At 32.4% G+C, this 22,053-nt stretch overlaps 1 protein-coding gene across 1 annotated transcript; it reads right to left on the reverse strand.

Moving 5' to 3' along the window:
• Window positions 1–1,645: 1,645 nt before the first annotated feature.
• LOC115451601 (plasminogen activator inhibitor 2, macrophage) lies at window positions 1,646–15,764 on the reverse strand. The gene is given in 11 exon segments (XM_030179960.2): window positions 1,646–1,839; window positions 2,392–2,530; window positions 2,941–3,126; window positions 3,455–3,508; window positions 3,510–3,661; window positions 3,962–4,265; window positions 4,267–4,440; window positions 4,442–4,681; window positions 4,869–4,990; window positions 14,535–14,581; window positions 15,630–15,764. Coding segments are annotated over 10 exon segments (1,566 nt in total). The 5' UTR covers window positions 14,554–14,581; window positions 15,630–15,764; the 3' UTR covers window positions 1,646–1,663.
• Window positions 15,765–22,053: the final 6,289 nt, after the last annotated feature.

Raw genomic sequence — 22,053 nt, forward strand, 5'->3', positions numbered from 1 at the left:
ATATCAGCCCCGTATTACATACTGTCCCACTGCTGGGTACGGGCTTTTACTACTGAAAGGGATAAGACCTTAGTCCACCAGCTGGCCTAATGTGGATAAGTTGATTTGACACACCTTCAAAATTCATATAGAGAACTTAATTTTTTTAAAAGTCCGAGGTGTGTGCTCTACGTATTTGAACCCGTAGACAATCCTCTCAGCAATCTATACCACTATCAACTAAGCTATCACCGCTAACGTATGTACTATACATATATTAATTATTGTTGATAATCATTTGCTTTAATAATAAAAAATACAAAGGATAATTTTATTATTCAATTTTAAACTACCTTCATTATAATGCTATGGGAACATTACTTTAAGGCGATACCTCAAGGTCCATTTTCATACATTTTGTTTCACCTTTAATCTGGGTAACTAAACAAGTATTGGCAAGTAAAGAATTTAAATTCATGGATATTTCGGCCTTTAAAATTTAATATGACGAAATTTTAAAGGCCGAAATATCCATGATTATTAATTATTTTTACGTTTTTCTTTCAACTGCGAAAACTAATCACTAACTAGACGTGAATTTAAATTCTTTACTTGCCAATACTTGTTTAGTTACCCATATTAAAGGTGAAACAAAATGTATGAAAATGGACCTTGAGGTATCTTAAATTAAAAATACTTACAATAGTCAGGTGATTGTAGCCTATCTTGTATCCGTTCGGTAAAATACAACCGACGTTTCGCTCTTTCTTCAGCTTTTTCTCTTGTTTAGCCAATGGCGACAATCCTTGCAGCTCCTGCTGTGAGGCCTTTTAAACTACGCTTTATGTTCCTTATACGATTTGGTTCTAAGGTATCAGCTCTGACCGTAGGTGTAACAGCAATTTTCGATTCGCCGAGACAGTTTCGTTGCGTATTATCGGCGAAGTAAGTAGATTTTTCCGTCAATTTCTTCGTCACTTATAGAAATGATACTATTGTTCCCGTTTTCCGTAAAACACTAGTGACGTACCTTGTGTCGAGCGTAAAATATTTTTGCTTTTTAACTTTTGTAGTGATATCTTTGCTTGGTCCCGCTTTTATATTATCAGATTGGATAGTTTTTAATGGTTTCCTTTTAGTTTCGTTTGTTTTACCTTTATTTTCTTTTAACAAGTGTTTCGGTAAGGCTGGTAGCGGTTGTTGCGGTAATGGGATTCTAGTTTTTGGTTTCAATCTAAAATTTTCTTTGTTGGCTTCCATTTTGAATCTTTGACTTAAAAATATAGCGTTCCAGCACGACCAGCGCGTCCGTTACACTAATGATTTATTTAAAGTATTTTTGTATGTTTTAAAAATCTATCTACCCGCAAATAATTTTTATTAGGCGTATGTGTTTCGTTTGACGAAGAAAGTTTATTTACACGTTATAGAAAAACAGCCAATCAGTAAATAAATAATTTATTCTTAATTATCACAAAATGTACGAATAAATAATACCTTAAACTAACTTAATCTACGCTGTGTACTTTTTCATTATCAAATGCGTCTGGATCTTGCAACGAAGAATCATAACACTGCACAGCAAAGAGATACACGAAATAAATAACGGCTTACGAACAATGGGTGGGGAAACGCAGAAACAATCAGAAATTTTTTTGAACCCGTTAATAATTATAATGCGATTTTAGAAGTCGAAAGGAGCTGGTTGTTCAGGGTCGGTGACCTTGCCGGCGACTACTACGAGGTTGTCCAGGGTGTCCATGATGAAGAAGATGAACGGATGGTCAGCACTGAAGCGACGTGGTTGCTTCACTTCAGATATTGGCATGTTCTTTGACATCTCGATGGCAGGGTTTGCAACTGAAAATATAACATTATGTCAGTAAATATTTTCTATTCATATTATCTAGGAAATTTGCAGTACAAGAATTAAATCAGCTAAAGAAAAAAATATGAGCATCACGCATTATAACATCAATGTGTAAAAACATCTTAAATTTAATATGGATATTAGAGTAACTATAGCAGAATTTAAGATTTTAACAGGTTCTACCTTTAAAGCAATAATATTGATAACTAAAATGTTGTATAGTCCTATTAAAAATAAAATTATCATAATCAGCCTAAAATGTGGTTGGGATTTAGAAGTGTTTTGTATGTTACAATAATAAAATTTTAGATAGTTAGAATTTAGATCATCATCATTATCATTGTTTCAGCCGGGAATCGTCCACTGCTGGACATAGGCCACTCCCATTGTTGCCATAGGAACCGGTTCTGAGCCGCCTTCATCCATCGGACTCATCCAAGAATTTAGATGTCGTTAGTATATTAAAACACACCATATACCTCACACACAACGTTGATGCGCGAAGATTTAATGTCATTTCCAAAATTTATAATAATACCAACCACTGAGCTCAGATGCCGAAGATTCAGCGTTATCAACTCGTACTGAGACATGTTGCACCAGCTCTTGCACGAACAGGCCGTCGTCTGAAGACATGCCGGAGAGGTCCGCGTCACGGGTAAAGATACTGCTCACTCCGAACTGTTGGGACAAATTTGTAATACAAAATTTTATAAAAGTTATTTTGTATGTGAGCATCACAAAAATCTAAGTATTTCCTAGCCAAATTTTGGTTGTTTAGTATGCTTTTATAGTTGACATGTCCAACTTATATTATATTTCTTAACTTTACCTTTTAGATCAGCTGTTTACATTTTTTTTTCATTAGAAATAAAATAAATCTTCGTAAAATAGTCTATGGGGGTCCATTATAATATTTCATTAGCAATGTACTAAAACAAAAATAGTTCCTCAAATCCGTATAAACAAAGTTATAAATATTATTTCCTTTAAATTTCAGCGTGAAGATGTATCTTTGAATAACTGATACATTGGGATACAATTCATTCAATCATTATAATACATTTATTACAAGCTTAACAAAATATTACCTTAGCCAACGCAGCAATCGGCTTAGTAGTAGTTTCGACGTAGAACGAAGGTATTGACAATTGAATTTCCTCCTCACGCATGCTGTCTTTGATGTCTGCCAGGGTGACAGCAGGCAAGTCAGCGATAAGGCGTGTGAGTCCGTCCCTGGACCTTGGCACTACCAGGAGCAGTGCGTAACGACCACCCTGGAAGGCAGAAATTGGTATTATTCCAAGCAAGTTTTAAGGATCTATTGTAAGCGTTGCAGATGATAAATAAATAATGCCTTATTTCGATTTCATGTTACTCATTTTAAAACTACCTAGTTATATTTCAGAATGTATATCTATAATTATCAACATATTGAACAAATACTAGCACCTTTTGGTAGTTCATAAGAAGCAATTAAACGACAGACAGGAATTTTTGGGTGATATGGTGGCGTATCCACTATCAAACGACAGAAATGTTTTAAGACCTACCAACCTTCCGTGTTCACTAGCCAAGCTATTATTTATTCAAATATATACTCACATCATAAGGAAGACGAACTGCTTCACTATCAAGAGCGGATATGTAAGAGGTCTCCAAATTTGCCGATAGTCTTCATCATGGATACTTGTTTCTTCTCCGAGCTGGACTTGTAGAACAAGCCAGGCTCGACGAGTTCGAAGGGTTTCTTCCAAGAGCCGCGGAAGTACATGCCGTTGAAAATTAACATGAGGGAAGTTGACACTGAACCTGTAATAATACAATTTAAAATTTTAAAATCCATACCACACGTTTATATTGTTAAATTATTTTCTGATTTGAATAAATTTTACGTGTAATTTTAACAAAGGGCCCATAAGTCGGTTAAAGAGGAGTGTACAATATTTATCATTGTCGTGCAAAGTCAAACTTTTAACTTAAATGACTACTGATTCAGTTATTGCTGAACTGTATTACTTTATACTGCTCGAATATGACAAAATATATTAAACATTAAAGCGATTTTATTGCTTATATTATACGAGTGAAATATATAAAATAATTCCATACGTGTGCCAGATTTCTTTCCAACGCTGTTAACAGAAAGACTGGAGGAGATATCATGTTTGTTGTTCAAGTATTTCAAACTCTTGGCGTGATTTCTAGCCTCAACAGCTAACATAGTCTCTTCTTCATCCGCAGAATCCTCGTGTTTTTCAAACGTTTTTACTAACTTGATCTTCTCTTTAATATTCTTAGCAGGTTTGTAATCAATGTGAGTAACATCAACTTGTTTAGGAATGTCTTCGTTGACGTACGAAATCAGTTTCTCATCAGACTCCTTGGGTGGTGTTAGTTCCGGGGGATAGTCATCGAATTTTGTCATCAGGATTCTTTTCCGGGATGTGAATCGTGAATTCTTCCTTATCATCTTCGTCTTCATCAACATGTATTTCATGTTCCGGATTGTATCTCTCGACGGACTAACATCGAGGTGAGATAACAGCTCTCTAAAACCTTTTATAGTCATCAAATATGGTATAGTTTTTTGTAAAATGTGAGAAAAAGTTCTTTAAGCTCCGGCTGATTGTATTTATATTCATGTGTGTTTTTAAGTCTTTCCATGATGTAGCGGTAGGTTCGTCTGGTGAGCTCGCGGTCTTCAGGAAGGTGCAAAGCAGTGACGAGCTGTTCCCTTGTCTCTCCTTTAGCACCTTCAGCCAAGATGGCGAGAATTGCTGAGTATCCGAGTGGCGAGAATGCAATGTTGTTACTGTCATCGATGTAGCCCTGGAGACAAAAACGAAAAGTAATTAATTATACAGAAAGTAAAGTAACATGGTATACCACTATTCATTATGGAAACATTATAATTATTAATCTCAATAAAATTTCTTCGATGTTGTTTGATAATACTTAATTACTATTTTATCGTTAAACCAGAATCACTATCAAATAAACATTAGTTATTAGTTACCTGGAATATAGCTGTAGAAAGCTCGCTCGTTGCTTCTCCAATGAAGCTGGTTTCTTTTGGCTGTTCGGACTTTCCTTGTCGGACCCATCGTGCGCTGCTCAGGCCAACGGCCAGTACCAGCACTGGAAATACAATTAAATAAAAATTACAACGTATTAAGGAAATAATATCGTTTTTTATTACTAAAACCAATATATTGCTAGTTTGTAGAAAGAGTAACGAAATTAAAAATAAGCAATAACATAAATAACAAGGTATTTGCTATTAACTTTACTCTGTCTGCATATTGTGAAGTTATAATGAAGTACAGTCGGTCCAAAGAATCCAAAAACAGCGAAACAAACAAAAAGCAACTTGTTTGACTTCTAGACGACCCAATCGTCCTTACTGTCCCATTGTTGTTCTCACAAACAAGTTCTAAAAACGTAACAACTTCACATGGCGGCCTCGAAACGAGTATTTCAAATAGAAATTATGAAAGTATGCAAATTGAAGAATAAAAGTATGAATTAGCCCTGTTTATCCTTTCCAATCAGTAACAGTTTAATTTGAGTGACATCGTTTCGAGACAAGTTCTCATGTCGACATGCAAAAATGTAGGTCGAGTCCAGATAACGGTACCCAAGCATGTTTACATATAACTGTTAATCAGGACCTATCGACGAAAGTGCAATCATTAAAGTTTATTTTAAGACTAAATTAGGTTTTAAAGTGTATTTACTTAACGTGATACCGAAGATCGTTTGTTTTAAGATTAAATGAACGTGTTTAAATTTTAATGTGTATTTACTTAACGTCACACCGAAGTTCGCGATTAATGGAATTGGTATTTTGTATATACGTGCCTCTATATAAATAAATTGCTTGTGATTTATTACGCATGCGCGAATATTTCTTTCCCTTTTTCCTAACATATATAAATGTTAAAATGACATGTAACGCAAAACATTGATATAAATGTATTTATTACTAGCTTTTGCTACCAGCTTTGCCCGCGTGATGGAGTTTATCGGAATATATTTTTTCCGACTTTATTGATATACACATTATATTATGACCAAATTACACAAAATCATTACAAATTGTAGTCTATGTGTTATTCTGATGTATAACCAATATTACTGTAAAGTTTCATCCAAATCATCAATTATCATCATACTGAACACAGTAGTTTTTTCGTGAAAGAGGAACAAACATACATCCATACATACATCCATCCTCAGAAACTTTCTAATATTAGTAGGATTTATTTTTTATGCATACCTAAATTAGTATCTATCTATATTTTCTCTTGTCAGATATACAACGGATTCGACGATGGTTCATACAATTTTGCATCGACGAAGTGACAGACACATTAGTTAACAAGCCGTCTAATGTCAAATACGACCACTTTATCGATGATTTATATCATGATTTAGAAGTTTTATTAATAAAAACAATCCATCTAACGAACAAAAGGACAATTTTGCGTGCGTGTCATTCACAACTGCGATGAAGGTATATTCATCAAGCTTTTAGATACAGTCACACTAAATTATATTTTAATTATTACCAAAACACGAGTGTTACTCGATATCTCTATATAGCCTTTCGATTCACGCATTCAAGTTGATTCTACTTATTGAAGTTAATTTAAAATACTAATGTTTTTCCTCCTACAAACTGATTCCAAGTAATATAATGGAATTTATTTTATCCGTATTACCTGATTACTAACTCCTTTTATATTATATTCCACGAATACTTATTGAAGTTCTAAACTTTAATTTGGTAGGAAAGCTATTACTTCCACGACGAATGAATATTGTTTCCAAAATTGATATCAACAAAAAATAAACGAAAGCGGTTTTGGCGCTTCAAAACGAATTAAAACTATTACAGCCATTAGCGAATCGAGAAATTTCACACCTTTTAAATGCTCACGAACAGACGGTAAAGATAATATCGAATATTTTCAAATTTCGAACTGCATTTTGGTATTCTATTTTTAAAACCTTAACAAATGCCTCTTTACGAGGATCGTTACAACCCGTGACTTATTTCTTAATGAGGATAACCTATCTAAGGACCATATTAATAGATCCAACTCAATTTCACTGTGAACTGCGATATCACCTGAGAAGCTGTCAAATAAAGCCATTATCTTAAGATCGTTGCTATTTTATAAACAGATATCAACAACATTTCAAGTGATATCTTAAGTCACAGTATATGCCGGTTTTTGACAGCTAAGTTTTGTTTATTAAACAACGCTGATTCAACTGAATACAAGGTATTAAGTGTCAACTTAAGCTTTGTTTATTAAAAAGTTCAATACACTAACAGTCTTACTTATAAAAATTTCGCAAAGCTTACAAATGTACTCGATTCGTTATAAGTCAAAACCCGCCATCTTGCCTCTTAATAAGGTGATGTTTTTGGCAGCTATATATGCAATTCTTAACCACCTCTTAACACTAAAACAAGTTTATAAGTAAAACTGTAGCTATCGATTTGAAATTTTACTCAAAACAAATTGATTAATTAATCGTAAACTCTCCCGTCACTTATTATTATGCAGCCATTGCTCCGAAAGTCACGCCACTGCGCTTCGCATAGAACACTAGTCAAGCGATATCTCAAAATAATTAGATATTGTTTTTAATTATAAAAGTGCAGTGCGCCGCCTAATTGCGGTGGTTAAATGTTGCACGCCATGTGGCCTGCAGTCACGGTCGAGATTTGCAACGGTACCATTATGTTGCTACGACTGTGCTGGATTGTGCATTCTTGTAAGATCTGAGATCGACTTCCATTTTAAAATCACCAATGTAAGGGCAACATACGTTGTTTTAATACAATTATAACACTATCTGGCTGTTAAGGTTTCTCGAAGTTAATGAATTTCATTGCTTTTGAATTTAGAACAGTTTTATTCTCAGCTCATATATTTTTTTAAAGCGTCTATCGAACGTCAGACGAAAGTATAAAATTCGATAAATACATAAATGGTATAATATTATTAGAATGTCTATGGGGAATAATAACAACTTACTATCTCTACGTGCCGTTTGTCTCCGTTAAAATCTGAAGTACGCAAATTTCAATAGCGATCTTTTTAAATATATTATTAACTGACCATATTTTATCAGCTGTAAATAGCTCACGGCACCCTGCTAGGACCATTAAGTATACAAAACTGAATACCATTAATAATGTTGATAAATTATTCTGCTACAAACGAAAATATTTATAGTTTTATTGCATCTTTATAGTCCTTGACCCTACTTTCTGGACGACTCGAGTTTTTGTAGCATTGATTTAAGCGCCAAGCTCCTACCAAGTATTTAATGGTTTTGAGATAGAAAATCAAATTGTTCTGACCCCTCACTCTAATGAAGCTAATTTTGTCAATTGTTATACTTATCAGAATCTATGACGAAGGTTTCAAAAAGGGACTTAATTGTATAACCATGTCATTGACTAATAAAACACCAACCTTTTATATATTATTCTGAGCATGAACCTCCTTTTCTGAGAGGATTTAGGCCTCACTCTTCTCGAGGAACTAGTACAGATTATCAGAATTTAAGGGTCCATGATTATGTCACATGTATTAAATGTAACATCTTTTGTATAAAATGATTGTGGAGTGCAATAAACTTTAAATTTTAATTCACATATTTGAACCATATTCGTATAACCATACTGTACATAATACATATTTATCTATCTAGAAAAAGGTGGTTTTCCGTACCACTTATCTCACGAAAAGCCAATATGACGGCTTACTGTTGCATTTCGTGTTGTGAGGGAAATTAAACATTAATAATTCTTCCAATAGTCCACAACCAAACACGTCTCTCTAGGAACTGTCGTTATAACCAGTGGAGATAACATCAGCTGACCCACTTGCTTGTTTATATCTCTACATATAACAAAACAGTAGAATCCTGTATGTTTGTACATTGAAAAAAAGTAATAAACAGTAAGGTAAATTAATAAGAGTACAAATCAGCTATTTTAGAATTATTTTTTGTGCGTTTGTTTTTTTTGTGAGCGCATCTACGAAACTACTGAACTGATTTTCATGTAATCTTCACAATTGGACAAAATATAATCGGATATTGGAAATTTTATCCACGCGAACGAAGTCGCAAAACAAAAATACGACCAATTGATTGCACGTTACATCTAACAACATTAAGTAATGAGTATGCCAGAAATTCACTTCCTTTCTAACACACGTTGGTTCCCGGTAATGAGCAATGATAATTTTGTGAATAAACCCGAGTAAAACACGACGTAAGCATACGGTGAATGTACTTCCCTGACCTTATACTATTGTGCTTTTAAACGTATCGCACGGTCAGCAAAAAAGTTGTAGTTAAATAACGAGAATTTGATTTTTGACTTAGGCCCGGTGTGTTTACAGCGCATTGAAGGTTGGTTGTTTAATTTATTGAAATTATATGTATCGAGATAAAAATTTACGTTTTAAATTTTAAAATATTGTCGTAATATCGATGGATATAATAAATTAGCTAGCATTCATTTAAAAGGTCATCGTCCGATAAGACACTTTCGAAATTCTTTATGTATTTTATTATTGTCGATTAATAAATGTGAAATCGTGAATTTAAAACCCAACTCTATTGACATTTATATAAAAAACAAAATCGTTAAAATGTTATCTTGTTTTGTAGGCGATACCAAGCTCTCTAAACGCATACCGCCTGGGAAAGCAATCTCGGTCTAGTCTCACAACTAAATGGAAACTAACAAAGTATGCGGCGCTATTAATATTGTTAATGATCTGGAGCCTTAGACATTTATAATTAAAAATTAATTTAATCAGGGTTTTATTTTTTTACTATAATTTTTTTTATGTGACGAAGTGTAAAAGGAGTTATTAGTTAAAATACTGGCTGTTCTAATTATTTTTAAGAATGAAGACGATTAATCAGCATTTGGTTTAAACCTTAGGTTTAAACAGGAGCATTATGTCAACAATCATTCGATTTTCAGATATAATTCTTGAAAAACTTATTTAAGGCGATACCTCAAGGTCCATTTTCATACATTTTGTTTCGGCTTTAATCTGGGTAACTAAACAAGTATTGGCAAGTAAAGAATTTAAATTCACGTCTAGTTAGTGATTAGTTCTCGCAGTTGAAAGAAAAACGTAAAAATAATTAATAATCATGGATATTTCGGCCTTTAAAATTTAATATGACGAAATACTTGTTTAGTTACCCAGATTAAAGCCGAAACAAAATGTATGAAAATGGACCTTGAGGTATCGCCTTAACAATTTCACTGTGCAAAAATAAGTCACACGTTCCAAGTTGTTGTCCGCGAATCATGAAATCGGAGGAACATTCCTCACGTTCTTCCGTCACGACTCCTATGATAGAGATTTCGAGTATTCCTGACATTGATCGTAAGTAAGATAAAACAAATTTAGAAAATATCCACGTTTTTACTCGTGATTATAAGATCGGAATAAAAGACGAAGCATAGGCATTGTGCTTTGCAATCAGTACATTCAAGTGAACAGAAGCAAATACAACGATAATATTACTATAAATATGGTTATTTTATATCCAACACACGTGTCGATGCAGTCTTGTCGCATACAGAATTTTTATTAAAATGGCGGATGTCTACAATTATGGTAGTTGAATTTAAATGGCTTGTGCTTACAGAGACTCCTTAAGATTTCATCACACAAATCAGTATCGCTAACAGATTTTCTAAAATAGTTAAATTTGTACTTATTATTGGGTTTAAATTAACTAAATATTATTCGAAATTGATGATGGGAAAACCTATTGCTCCGCTCATAATTTTCTGTCAACGCATGTTCTACTAAGAAGATATGACTAGAACTTACTTCTCTTCGGGGACTAGAATTTCTTTCTAAATATGCGTTGATATTTATGTTTCTTATTCTATAAACCTGTAAAATTGCTGTTTTGACATCTAACATTGGTATGTAACGGTTATAAATATTCAATTATTAATATTATAAAAAAATGTTTTTTATACGATTCGTTGAATAGTGACTGTGATTTAATAAAAATAAATGTATTTTATTTATATTGTTGTCTTTCTAACTCCAAATCTAATAAGGAAATGTAATATTATATCATTAAATAACAATTGTCAAAGTCCATTTAGTTTATACACGAGCCGAATTTCAATTGATTCGTAATTTGTTTTCAAATAAAACAAATAGTAGGAATTAGTAATGACATCATTCGTTCCTCTTCATTGATTAAATTGTAAACTTGAAACAAATTATAAGTAAATAGAACAGAATTAATACTTAATCTATATATATAATAAAATCGTAAAGTTTCCACATTTGTAGATTAAATATAGCTGAATAAGAAACTAAAAGGTGCGAGGAACAAGTAACAGAATATACTGACTTTTAAAATTGATATCAGTCTATTTGTTTCATTAAAATTAACTGTTCAATAAGAGATCTATTGGTTCTCGTCGAACTATCGTGATTCTAAATTTCAACAAATCCCCATAACTCTGTATGAGCAGGTCATAATGTCAAAGTCAAATCGGTTATATTTCAAAACATCACTAATATCATTAGGAAGGAAGTAGCTTATCTCATCTGGAGAGGAGTCAACCTAATATTTGTATATTATGATTCATAATGCTACATTTCCGAATTACCTAATATTTAAGTTTAACTACCTTTGGTTACCTTTACAGCCTTTAGTCAACACCCATGTCAAATTGTTTGAACCTATTCTGTGTATACAGTTTCTCCGTATGTAAACACCACAACTTTCTTATTTTATCTCTTTATAGATTTACTATGCGCAAGCGCCTATCATAAATATTTCCAAATAAAACTAAACATGGACCATAAAATGGTTTACGCGTACCATATAACAATTTGCCTAGCCACTTCATAATAATAGTGAAATATTGCACAAACTCCATTATAAAAACCATATGCAGGTGAGTTTAACAACGTGTTCTACGGAATTCTATTAATTCTCTATTTTATTATGGGCGGATAATGCTAGGTTGCAGTGCCTTTATATTTGTTATTTTAATTTTACTGAGATATTTTTTATGAAACATCCTGCGTAAAACAATTAATAGCAAATATTGTGATAGCTATGTAGTATGTATGATAGCTAATATCTTTAGGATCAAAATTTCAGTCCAACATCATCTACAAGGAAAGGAAGCACTTCGTTAACTAAAAGACAACGAGTTCGCCAACTAAGTAACATGTATTTGACCAGCGCGAAGTAATGTGATGGAAACCTTTATCGACATAAGACGTTTGTTGAAGTTTTTCCTGGTAATTAAATTTTAAAATACTAGCTTTTTCTGGCGGCTTCGGCTCAGTGACAAAGTTTTTCCTGGATTAAAGACCCGCTACATATTTCCCTACTAATTTGATACCATTAAACGTCAAAGTTCATTCATACATTATATACATTATAGTACAATATGGAAGTTGTCCACTGGAGCGATGTGGTGGAAGTACGAAGTAAGTACAATATGGACATTATAGAGGTTAGATTCACTCGTGGTATGCACTCCATTCCATTTACCCTTTATATCGGCTTTTTATATGGTATACTTAGTATATCTTGTATATAGTATACATAATAGTTTGAAGCCTGTATAAAGGGTACGAGGAAACTAACACGAACGTTAGAGAATAGGCCAAGAGCATTCCAATTTTGTAATGGAAACAATGCCTTGAAGTCAGCCAGTTATGGTAGCCCACTAACAACATTAACACGTATTTTATGTATTTGTTTACAAATAAAATTGAATTTTAAGTGCTGTCCTAGATTTGTACATTGGTCGTTTAATACAGACGTGGACCTGCGAAATTAATTTATACCGGCTTGGATAAGTTATGTAGATTTAGTTATGTTATTGTATACTCGTCAATAAGGTTTATTTTTGTGATTACTGGTAGAGGCATGAGCTGATTTTCCATTTGTTTAGAACAGATCACATTCGTCCCATCTATGATTAAATAGTTTAAAAAGATTAATTTTGTGAGTTTTATCGTTGAAAGTATACCTCCAGAATTACAGATCCGATTTTGAAAATTATTGATTCTTATCTCAAAACAGATGTTTTCCGATTACCGATCAATACTTAACAATTAATTTTGAACTACGCTAAATAATAACGTAAGTATTTTTGCCAAACAGCCAACTGAGGCAAAAATATTTGATTTGTACAATTGTCATCCAAGCTAATAAAAATCACATCAAACGATGGTCAGTGCGATGACTTCACTGATTCTCTGCCTATTAGGTAATGGTCATAAATAGACACGGACTTCACAGCAATGCATTGGGCGAATTGGATATGCAAATACTTCGACTGTGAAATTTCTTTTTAAAGAGAGAAATTTACTTCTTATCTTACTAGTTTCTAATGTTTCGATGTTTGTTCGAAGTAAACGCAGAAACAGTTGAAGGAATTTGGATGAAATTTGACATACAGGTAGGACATATCCTGGATTATCACATAGGTTACTTTTTATCCCGATAATTTGCTCCAATAGAAAATAAGGCATTTTAATTTTATTTTTTTTTCGTCGAAGTGACGCTATGTAGCGCTATATGGTTTTAGGGTGAGGCTTTGCACGCGGGTGTAGCAGTGAGCAACACTTAATTAGATATAAAGTGCCGCTACACAAAGTTATCAAAAGATATTTTGTTAAACAAAAATCAATCTTATTGTGTCATCTGTCATTTGATTTTTCGATGACATGTTATAAGATAGTTGAAAACAATATAAATATTTTGTTTACGTTTGCATTCGAACATAGTTTTACTCGAAAATAAACCATAGATCAAAAAACTACTAAAAGATACACCTTACGTACCTATAAAATTTTTTAGAGTAAAATACTGTGACCAACTTTAGTACGATAGATTCCAAAGATATTATCCAATGACAATACCGGTAAAGACACGAATAATTATGTACTCGCTGCAGCCTTGAATTAACGGAGTCGAGAACAAACATACCTACTTGCCGCATGAGAAATATCGAATTCTATAGAATATAACACAATTTTGTGCAATGCTTATGGTATTGAATGAAAAATATTGGATTAAGGTATCTATCTAATTGTTTTTTTGTTACCTTAGCCTAAATGTCTTCTTATAATTAATATGCAGAAGTGCGTGCATATTTGATGTTAAACATTACATGTAATGAAAAAAGCGGATTTAGATAAATTTAGATACCAAATATACAAAATCTTGAATTAATATAATATTACGTTACTTTATTACGGAAAAAATTATAATTGAAATTTATTCTGGTAAAGCAACCTTGAGAAAAATGTATGAAAATAAAATCATATATTGTTTGCATGTAAATCTGCATTATTTGACAGTACCTTGGTATACAAAGAAAAGAAAGAAAGAAAAAAACATTTATTGGCCACAAATTGGGCGGTAAACATAAATAAGTAGTAAAACTTAATATTAAAATTTATATAAAAAAGGGAAAAAAATCAAAAAGAAAATACAGTTTAGATGGATTTTATATGTGTATGGTATATGTCCCACCACAACAGTATACCGCATAACAAATCTATAGATACCTAACAAACAGTAGGTTTTTAATTAAACCAAGATTAAATTATTGATAAAAACTTACCCAATACTAACTGGCGCATTTTGGCGGCAAATCTGCTGAGTTCTTACCTAGAATAATTTTTAAAGGATTAAATATTATATTAGTTTCTGAAATGCTGATCATTTCGTTAAAACGGGCATTATATCGCAATATAATACTTTTCTAACACATTCATTAAAAACCACATTCATTTAAATTAAAGAACGTTGAAAATTTTATTTATTTTAAATCATAATGATTTCTTAATAAGTTTTCGCGAATGTTAGACATTAAAATAAAAATATTTTTCGGATATTATGGAGTAAAACTATTTTTCGGATGTTATCTCGGTTTTTATGATCAAGAAGTCTGCAAAGTCTTCGAAACCTCCGGATAAAATTATAATATAAAAATCGCGATAAAATCCGAAAAATAGTTTTATTTTAATTTTTCTAAATAATTAAATTTAAAAACCTCGCTAATCAAATGTCTATTGGATAGGAAGTTTTGATTCAAAAACCAATAGTTTTATAAATTGCTGATTATTTATTTCATTCTTATTATTTATGCTGAGGATATGTCTGTATCATAATACGAATACAATTAATACAGCCTTGACCTTTGGCTTCATATTTGCGTTAAAAAGCCTTCGTCTTGATGGACATTTATTATTGAAATTTGAATTTGACAAATACATCTATTTAATAAAGTTAAACATTCAAGTAAGCCATTTGGGTACTTTAATGATTTCTTTAAAATAAATTAAGAACACGTATCGTAACTTTAGAATGCATATTTTGGATTCCTCTAAACATGCTTTTAGTAATTTGAACACGACAATATTTAGGATTAATATAAAAATATTCGTTGGTTTAATTATTTTAAGTAAATAATAAATTATTATATTATTTATCTAAAACAACATACCTTTTTTGCCATTACAAAATTTAAAAAAAATAGTCCATAATATTTGCAATAGTATCACATATCTTTATTTTTAAATGCATTCCTAAAAGACAAGTACTTTTTAATAAATAAATAATACAGCAATGTTGCCAATAAAAACAGTCAGTTGTATCGTTCATATAACGCCTGACCTACATTCCATAAATGTCAACGACCAACTTAAATACTTACTTATATTGCTGGTAACCCACACTAAAGCACTTGAAATAAAGAAAAAACAAAAACACTATTTTTTTTAATTTTGGAACGTCAAAATAGCGGGATGCGTGCGCGCGCGTTCCCCTCGATAGAATGACGTGCGCGGAAGCTGGCGGACTACGTTTATATGTAGACATTGAACAGTTATATTTGAAGACGCCACGATAGGTTTAGAGTTGGCCCATGGTGCATTATGGGCTCGATAAGTACCATCGTTTCAAGTAGTTTAGTTAGTTAGTTGTAGAAAGTATTTTAAATGCCTCCGTTAGTTACTTTAGTTTGTTCGTTAAATTTTTTAACCTTATTATTTACTTGCTTTACGTGCTTTATAATTTAGCACATTCTGTCAGGTAGGTCAAGTACTAAAGGCTTTGTCCTACATCAAATATAACCGTCAATATCCCTAAAATGGTAAAGTCATTGTTTGGGATTCATGTAGTAGACTTTGATTTGTCGAGCTTATTTTCATCTAATCATAATTCTAGAGTTAATCCTATGACTATTCGGGTAAATATTGCATGATTTGACAACGCATCTCATTTGAAAACGCATACAATTTTTATTAGCACGACATAGGATCAGATACAAAAATTCATATTGCTAGCAGCTGTAGTCAGCGTGAGAGACCTTTCTGAAAATAAGAATCCTCTTGCTTACTATTCCAGAATAAAAGTCATAGTCTATCTTTATGCCAATTCCAAATCCTTACAACTCAGGTTTTCTTATTTTAAGTACTGTTGAACATAAATCTAATATACTTGTAACACTTGTGTGAAATAAACATTAAATTAATTTATTAAAATCCATTGAGCAGTGACTTTTAATAAACATCCAAACATCTCTATAGCTTTCACTTTCATAATGTAAATAAAATAGGTATCATTTTTCTAAAATATTAGTCATATTATTTATTATCTTGTTACTGTATTTAATTATGGCCATTTCTATACATTCGTAACACTAACACCGCGCTATATCGGACATGCGAATCAATAAATGCAATGCAAAAATGGCTTATAGTAGAAAGGCGCGCGAAATTAAGCACGATGAAGATACACGATTGCTGTCAATTATATTATTGGAATTTCCTTTATTATTTACTAGTTTTATTCGTGTCTTCGCCTATTAAAAAAGGGCAAGGCTATCTATATGCGTTTTAAAGCTCTGTTCAAAAGACGTCCTACCCCTGTGGTGACTAATCCGGTCAAAGAAACTGTAACCAAATATCAAAATAGAACCAGCAGCTTGCTACAATCTTCAGATTTGAAAAAGGAGAAACTAAAATATTCATGTTTTTCGAATATTTACGGAGACAGTCAGTCATGGGATCTTAAACTAGTCAGTTATATTTCTTTATGTAATTTCAAAATAATAATAATTTTTCATGGGTGATATATTGTCCATACTAGGGCTTCCTTTCTTGGGACGGATGTGCTCGAGCGAATCCCTTTATTTCCTTGGTTTTATTTGAATTTGATCATATACATCGATATATATGTACTAATCTTATATAATACAAAAGATTTTTCTATGAATTATCGATTAATTGATCTCATGTTTATACTTAAAAAACTATTTAGGTCACGCAATGATTCATGATTGTCGTTGATATACATATTTGTTAGATTGACAATCTTTTTCAAGTTTTGTTGTAAATTTATGTTATAATCACACACACCTATACTTTATAATCATTATTATTATATTTAGGATATATTAAAATATAAAATATGTGATATTAAAACCGATGTCTATGATACAGGCAAAGGCTAGTGTGGACATCATCATTAAAGAGAATTATAAGGTGTGATTCCTTCCTAACCTAACTTTGGCCACGGAACCAATCTCAACGGAGATCAGCCAGGTACGCATGAGATATTATAGTGCACAAGTGGGTGCGCAATACACAGGTGCATTTTCAGTTCCTTCACTTCCACAGTCCGACAGTCGGTGAGACGACAATCCGACATGACCGAAGAGAAATTCGGCGCAGGACTAACGGCTTTACCTGCCTTCCAAGGCACGGGGGTATTACACCGCAAAGTTCTTGACTCTGAGCTGTGACTGAATAATTTTTAAGATTGAAAAACCCATACAATTATTTTTGACCCAACCCGGGTTTGAACCCAGAACCTCAGCACGATGGTCGTACTCGTACCGTACAACTACGCCACCGAAGCAGTCAATAGTGTAAACTATAGGTAAGTAGTAATTAATTATTTAGGGGCACGAATTTTTTTTTTTTATATATATATATGTTTTGTAACTGTCCATCTTCTATTGGCAATCTTAAAATAAATTAAATTCCGTTAGTACTTTAATTATTACGTCTTTAAAATTTTCACTACATTATAACATGATTTATGTTAGAATAGATAAAAACAGACCCATAAAGCATTCGGCGCCTCACCTTAATATTTTTAACATATTCATCTAAACCTACTAAATATAAATAATAAAGTTATAAAAAAAAAACAAAATCTACAAAACTTGTTTAACTCGTTCCTATTCGTAGTAAAATTAAATTAATGATACTGAATATTTAATACTAACAGGATGCCTTGTTATATTGTTACGCGCTTTTTGGTGTTATGTGTGACCCCTAAATCTAATTTTTTTTAGCTCAATATTCTTACGGCCAATTACTAATCTTAGATATTGACCTATGGTTATTACTTTTGTAAAAAATTATGATGTTTCGTGTCGTGACAGTTCTTTGGCTTTCCTCCGAGAATACGGCCTTAAACATTTGATCTTTGTTTTGCAGCGCATGAGTTACTGGCGGGATAATACAGAGATTTGACAATAATTTCTTTGAAAAATCTATTTTAAGTCTTATTGAAAATTTTAAAGTTCCAAAAAATTACGTATTAAATGATCTACCTAAAAGTGTTGGTTGCAAATTACAATTATGTGTACTTTAGGAGAAGATGCACTGAATTGATACTTTTTATAGCATATTCTGAAAATATTATCATCGTGATGCCAATTGTTAGTTTTTGCTATAGGTCATAAGAAGATTTTGTATCATTTAAGGGTTAGCAACACTTCAAATTAACCTAAATTTGACCCTAAAGTGAGAGGCTTGACACTCTTGCCAGTAATTACAAACTGATACAATATTTGGGAAAGGCTTTCGCGAATTCAAGTTAACGAGTTTTATTCGAATGTTCAATTAACAGATTAAATTTATTAAAACTAAAACCTGTTGATATGGGTATAAATTTAATTAAAATACGTATTCATTTATAACAATTAATTTTCTTTTTTGTACTAAAATGTTATTGTTACTGGCTATTTTTCAGCTGAACTAAAATTATATCACACTAGCGGCCGCGACAAACGTTGTTCTGCCCTAAAAAGGAGATAATATCCTAGAACCCGAGTACAGCACAACTGGGTACAATAGTGAATCTAAACCATCCAGGGACCCACCCGAAAACACATAAATAACTTCAATAACATCTGGGCCCTTATTCTGTATGATAGTGTAAACGCGTAACGCGGCCGAGTCATGTTATCCTTGAGAAATGTGCGTGGAATGGTATTCTGTAAGCCAAATTTCTATAGTCCTAAACATGATGTGTTGTGTTACGAGCTTGTTACGCACTGTCAAAATAACGTGCGGGATAGAGAATAAGCCCCTGCCCAACGGTTTGGAACTTCAATCACATACACGTGTACGAAGTGTTATGTGACATACAGAAGAATGAAATATACATATTTTTATTTATCAAAAACTAATAAAAACACAGCTGTCTCTTAAATTCTTATTGATCACACGGGCGATATGTCAAAAGAGCGAAAATAGTCATAAATTCTCTTAAATTTTCTAATGTTCCGCTCAACTTGTATAATTTCTCCTTTAATAAATACCTTCTCCAGACACTAGTTAACACAACAAAGATAATTAGGGAAATTGTTTCATCCAGTCACGCGTGACGTAATGGCCAAAGGGAAATAGAGATTGATTTTTATATACATATTTAGATAACTCTAACTTTTTTCCAATCATACCTTATGTGGGTAGTGATAAGCATACCATAAAAATCACGGTATCATCAAATCACAAAATCAAATATAAAGCCACTCAATCAGCTTTATATAACTGTACTTTTGTTTTTAGTTATTCTTTGTTTATTTTACAAATTTTATACTATTTCCTCAGTTCCTTCATTGTCATCTACCAAGACATTTTTAATATATCTTATACACGTTAATCAACTTATCGATAATTTATTTTGATAGACATGTCGTCACTCGTGAGTTGACTATCGGTAATAACGAAAAAGGGAACACTAAGGTTTACCTGCCAACCAGGTATGTGGATTGTGTTTTTTGTTTTTGTCATGGCGTTCTTGGAAACTCATTCTGCCCATTGAATGTCTAATAAACATATTTTTAGGAACTGTCTGGAGGTCTGGTTCGGACATTTTTCAAATATAATTAGATATTGTGTCTAAAGATCACAACATATTCTTTTTTTTTAAATATATAAGTCCAACAGTCACGTAATATATTCCTAATGCGTCTTGTGTCAGATACTACTAAATTATCTATCTCATATGACCTAAACGCATAAGTCTGGGATCGATGCGAGCTCTCGTTTCAAACCTAAGAGTCGAAAAACTAGCATTCAATGAGTGACAGTAATATTTTAATTACTAAAAATTCATACTAGTCACCAATATTTAATTTTTTTATATCTAATTGTTGCAAGTTAAACCTTTGTAAGCCATTAGGCACACGTATCATCTAGGCTTTTAAATTTCTTCTAATTCTATTAGCGACACGAGAAAGTTACATATAATTGCCAATCGAATTCACATTTCTCTGTTTACATCATTAAAATTTTGATTGATTTAAAATATACGATTTGACCTAAAGAAAATAAGAGATAAAAGTTGTTTTGAGGCTACATTCAATTTGCAAATTCGTTGACCTTTTCGAAACAAATTTAAACTTTCCAACGTCCCTGAAGCATAAACACCACATGATATCGTTCAGAGAGAGTTTACCCATCAAAAACCGTAATTGCTTGATGCTTCTAAATGTAATTAAGACATTTAGGTAAAAAGCAATTATAGACAAGTAAGTAAATTACAGTCACAGCGCAATTGAAGACACGTGCTGACTCACAAAAGCACAACTTATTATCCCTTCTAGGCTACATGGGATCGAACTAAAAACTAAAAATATTTGGATGGTTTTAATGACATAATATAGTGAGTTTCTGCTTACTTCTTATATTCGGTACTTTCACTGAGTTTGAAGTTCTAGATGAGTTGAAACGATTAGATGAACGTACAGGAACCATCCCTTCTTCTACATCATGTTAATATCAAACCGCCTCCTGATCTATACTATCGTGATAGCACGATATGTTAGATCAGTTACAACGTCGTCGCCATCTCAGATCAAACAATTCTTAATCCCAATATAAATCCAAGTAATACTTCATCAATCACATAGATCGATAATACCGCAAACACAGTACGACATCATTCAACTCGTAATTCCACGCTGTGTTTTTGTTCCACAATCCTACTTTAGCTAATACCAGGTAAATCATAACTGGTAAGTTAGATATATCTAGAAAAGTGAAATGACTTAACAGCCTCATTAGAAGCAATCCATCAAGATACGTGTTCCGTCCAGTGACTGGTTTCACCACCGCTTTTACCAGCACCAGTACGTCATTAAAGATCTAGAATGTTAAGTGGAAAGTAGATTTTTTATTACTAATAATCTGGGACTTAGATATGAATGTTCGTCGAATAAGTGAAACACGTAATGGATTTAGTATCGCCAGCAATTAACACTAATATCATAATTGTGTGCTAGTTGAAATGTTTAAAGATCGAAGAAGGGTTCGTAGAAGAGGACGATGAGACACTAAAATATATTGAACTAATTAGATTACACTGATAGATAGACTGGGATCTTTACGTATAATAAAACAGAATCTGGTACGTCTGTAAACTGAAAGAAAAGTAATAAACTATGGATGATTAAAGACGAATAATAGAACACAAATCAGCGATTTTCTATATTCTTTTCATCTGTCTGTTATTCTACTTATTTGTTTGTTAGTGCACATCTTCGAAACTACTTATAGATTTTCATGCCGTATTCACAGATGGATAGAGTATAAATGGAAGCAGAATATAGGCTGTTATTAATTTAAAAACAGATATCGAAAAAACAATTCATCCGCGCGTTCGAAGTCGCGGGCATAGCTAGTATAACTTAAACCCTAACTTGTACTATAAAATATAAATATAAGTGTAAGAGTTGTATATTTTAATGAAGATGCTATTGTCTTTAATTTGTTCATCCCTATCCTACCAAACATTAACAGGATTTTATCACTCTAAAAACCTGCAATCATTTTTAT

This window comes from Manduca sexta, chromosome 6, assembly GCF_014839805.1.
Source record: "Manduca sexta isolate Smith_Timp_Sample1 chromosome 6, JHU_Msex_v1.0, whole genome shotgun sequence".
Lineage (NCBI taxonomy): Eukaryota > Metazoa > Arthropoda > Insecta > Lepidoptera > Sphingidae > Manduca > Manduca sexta.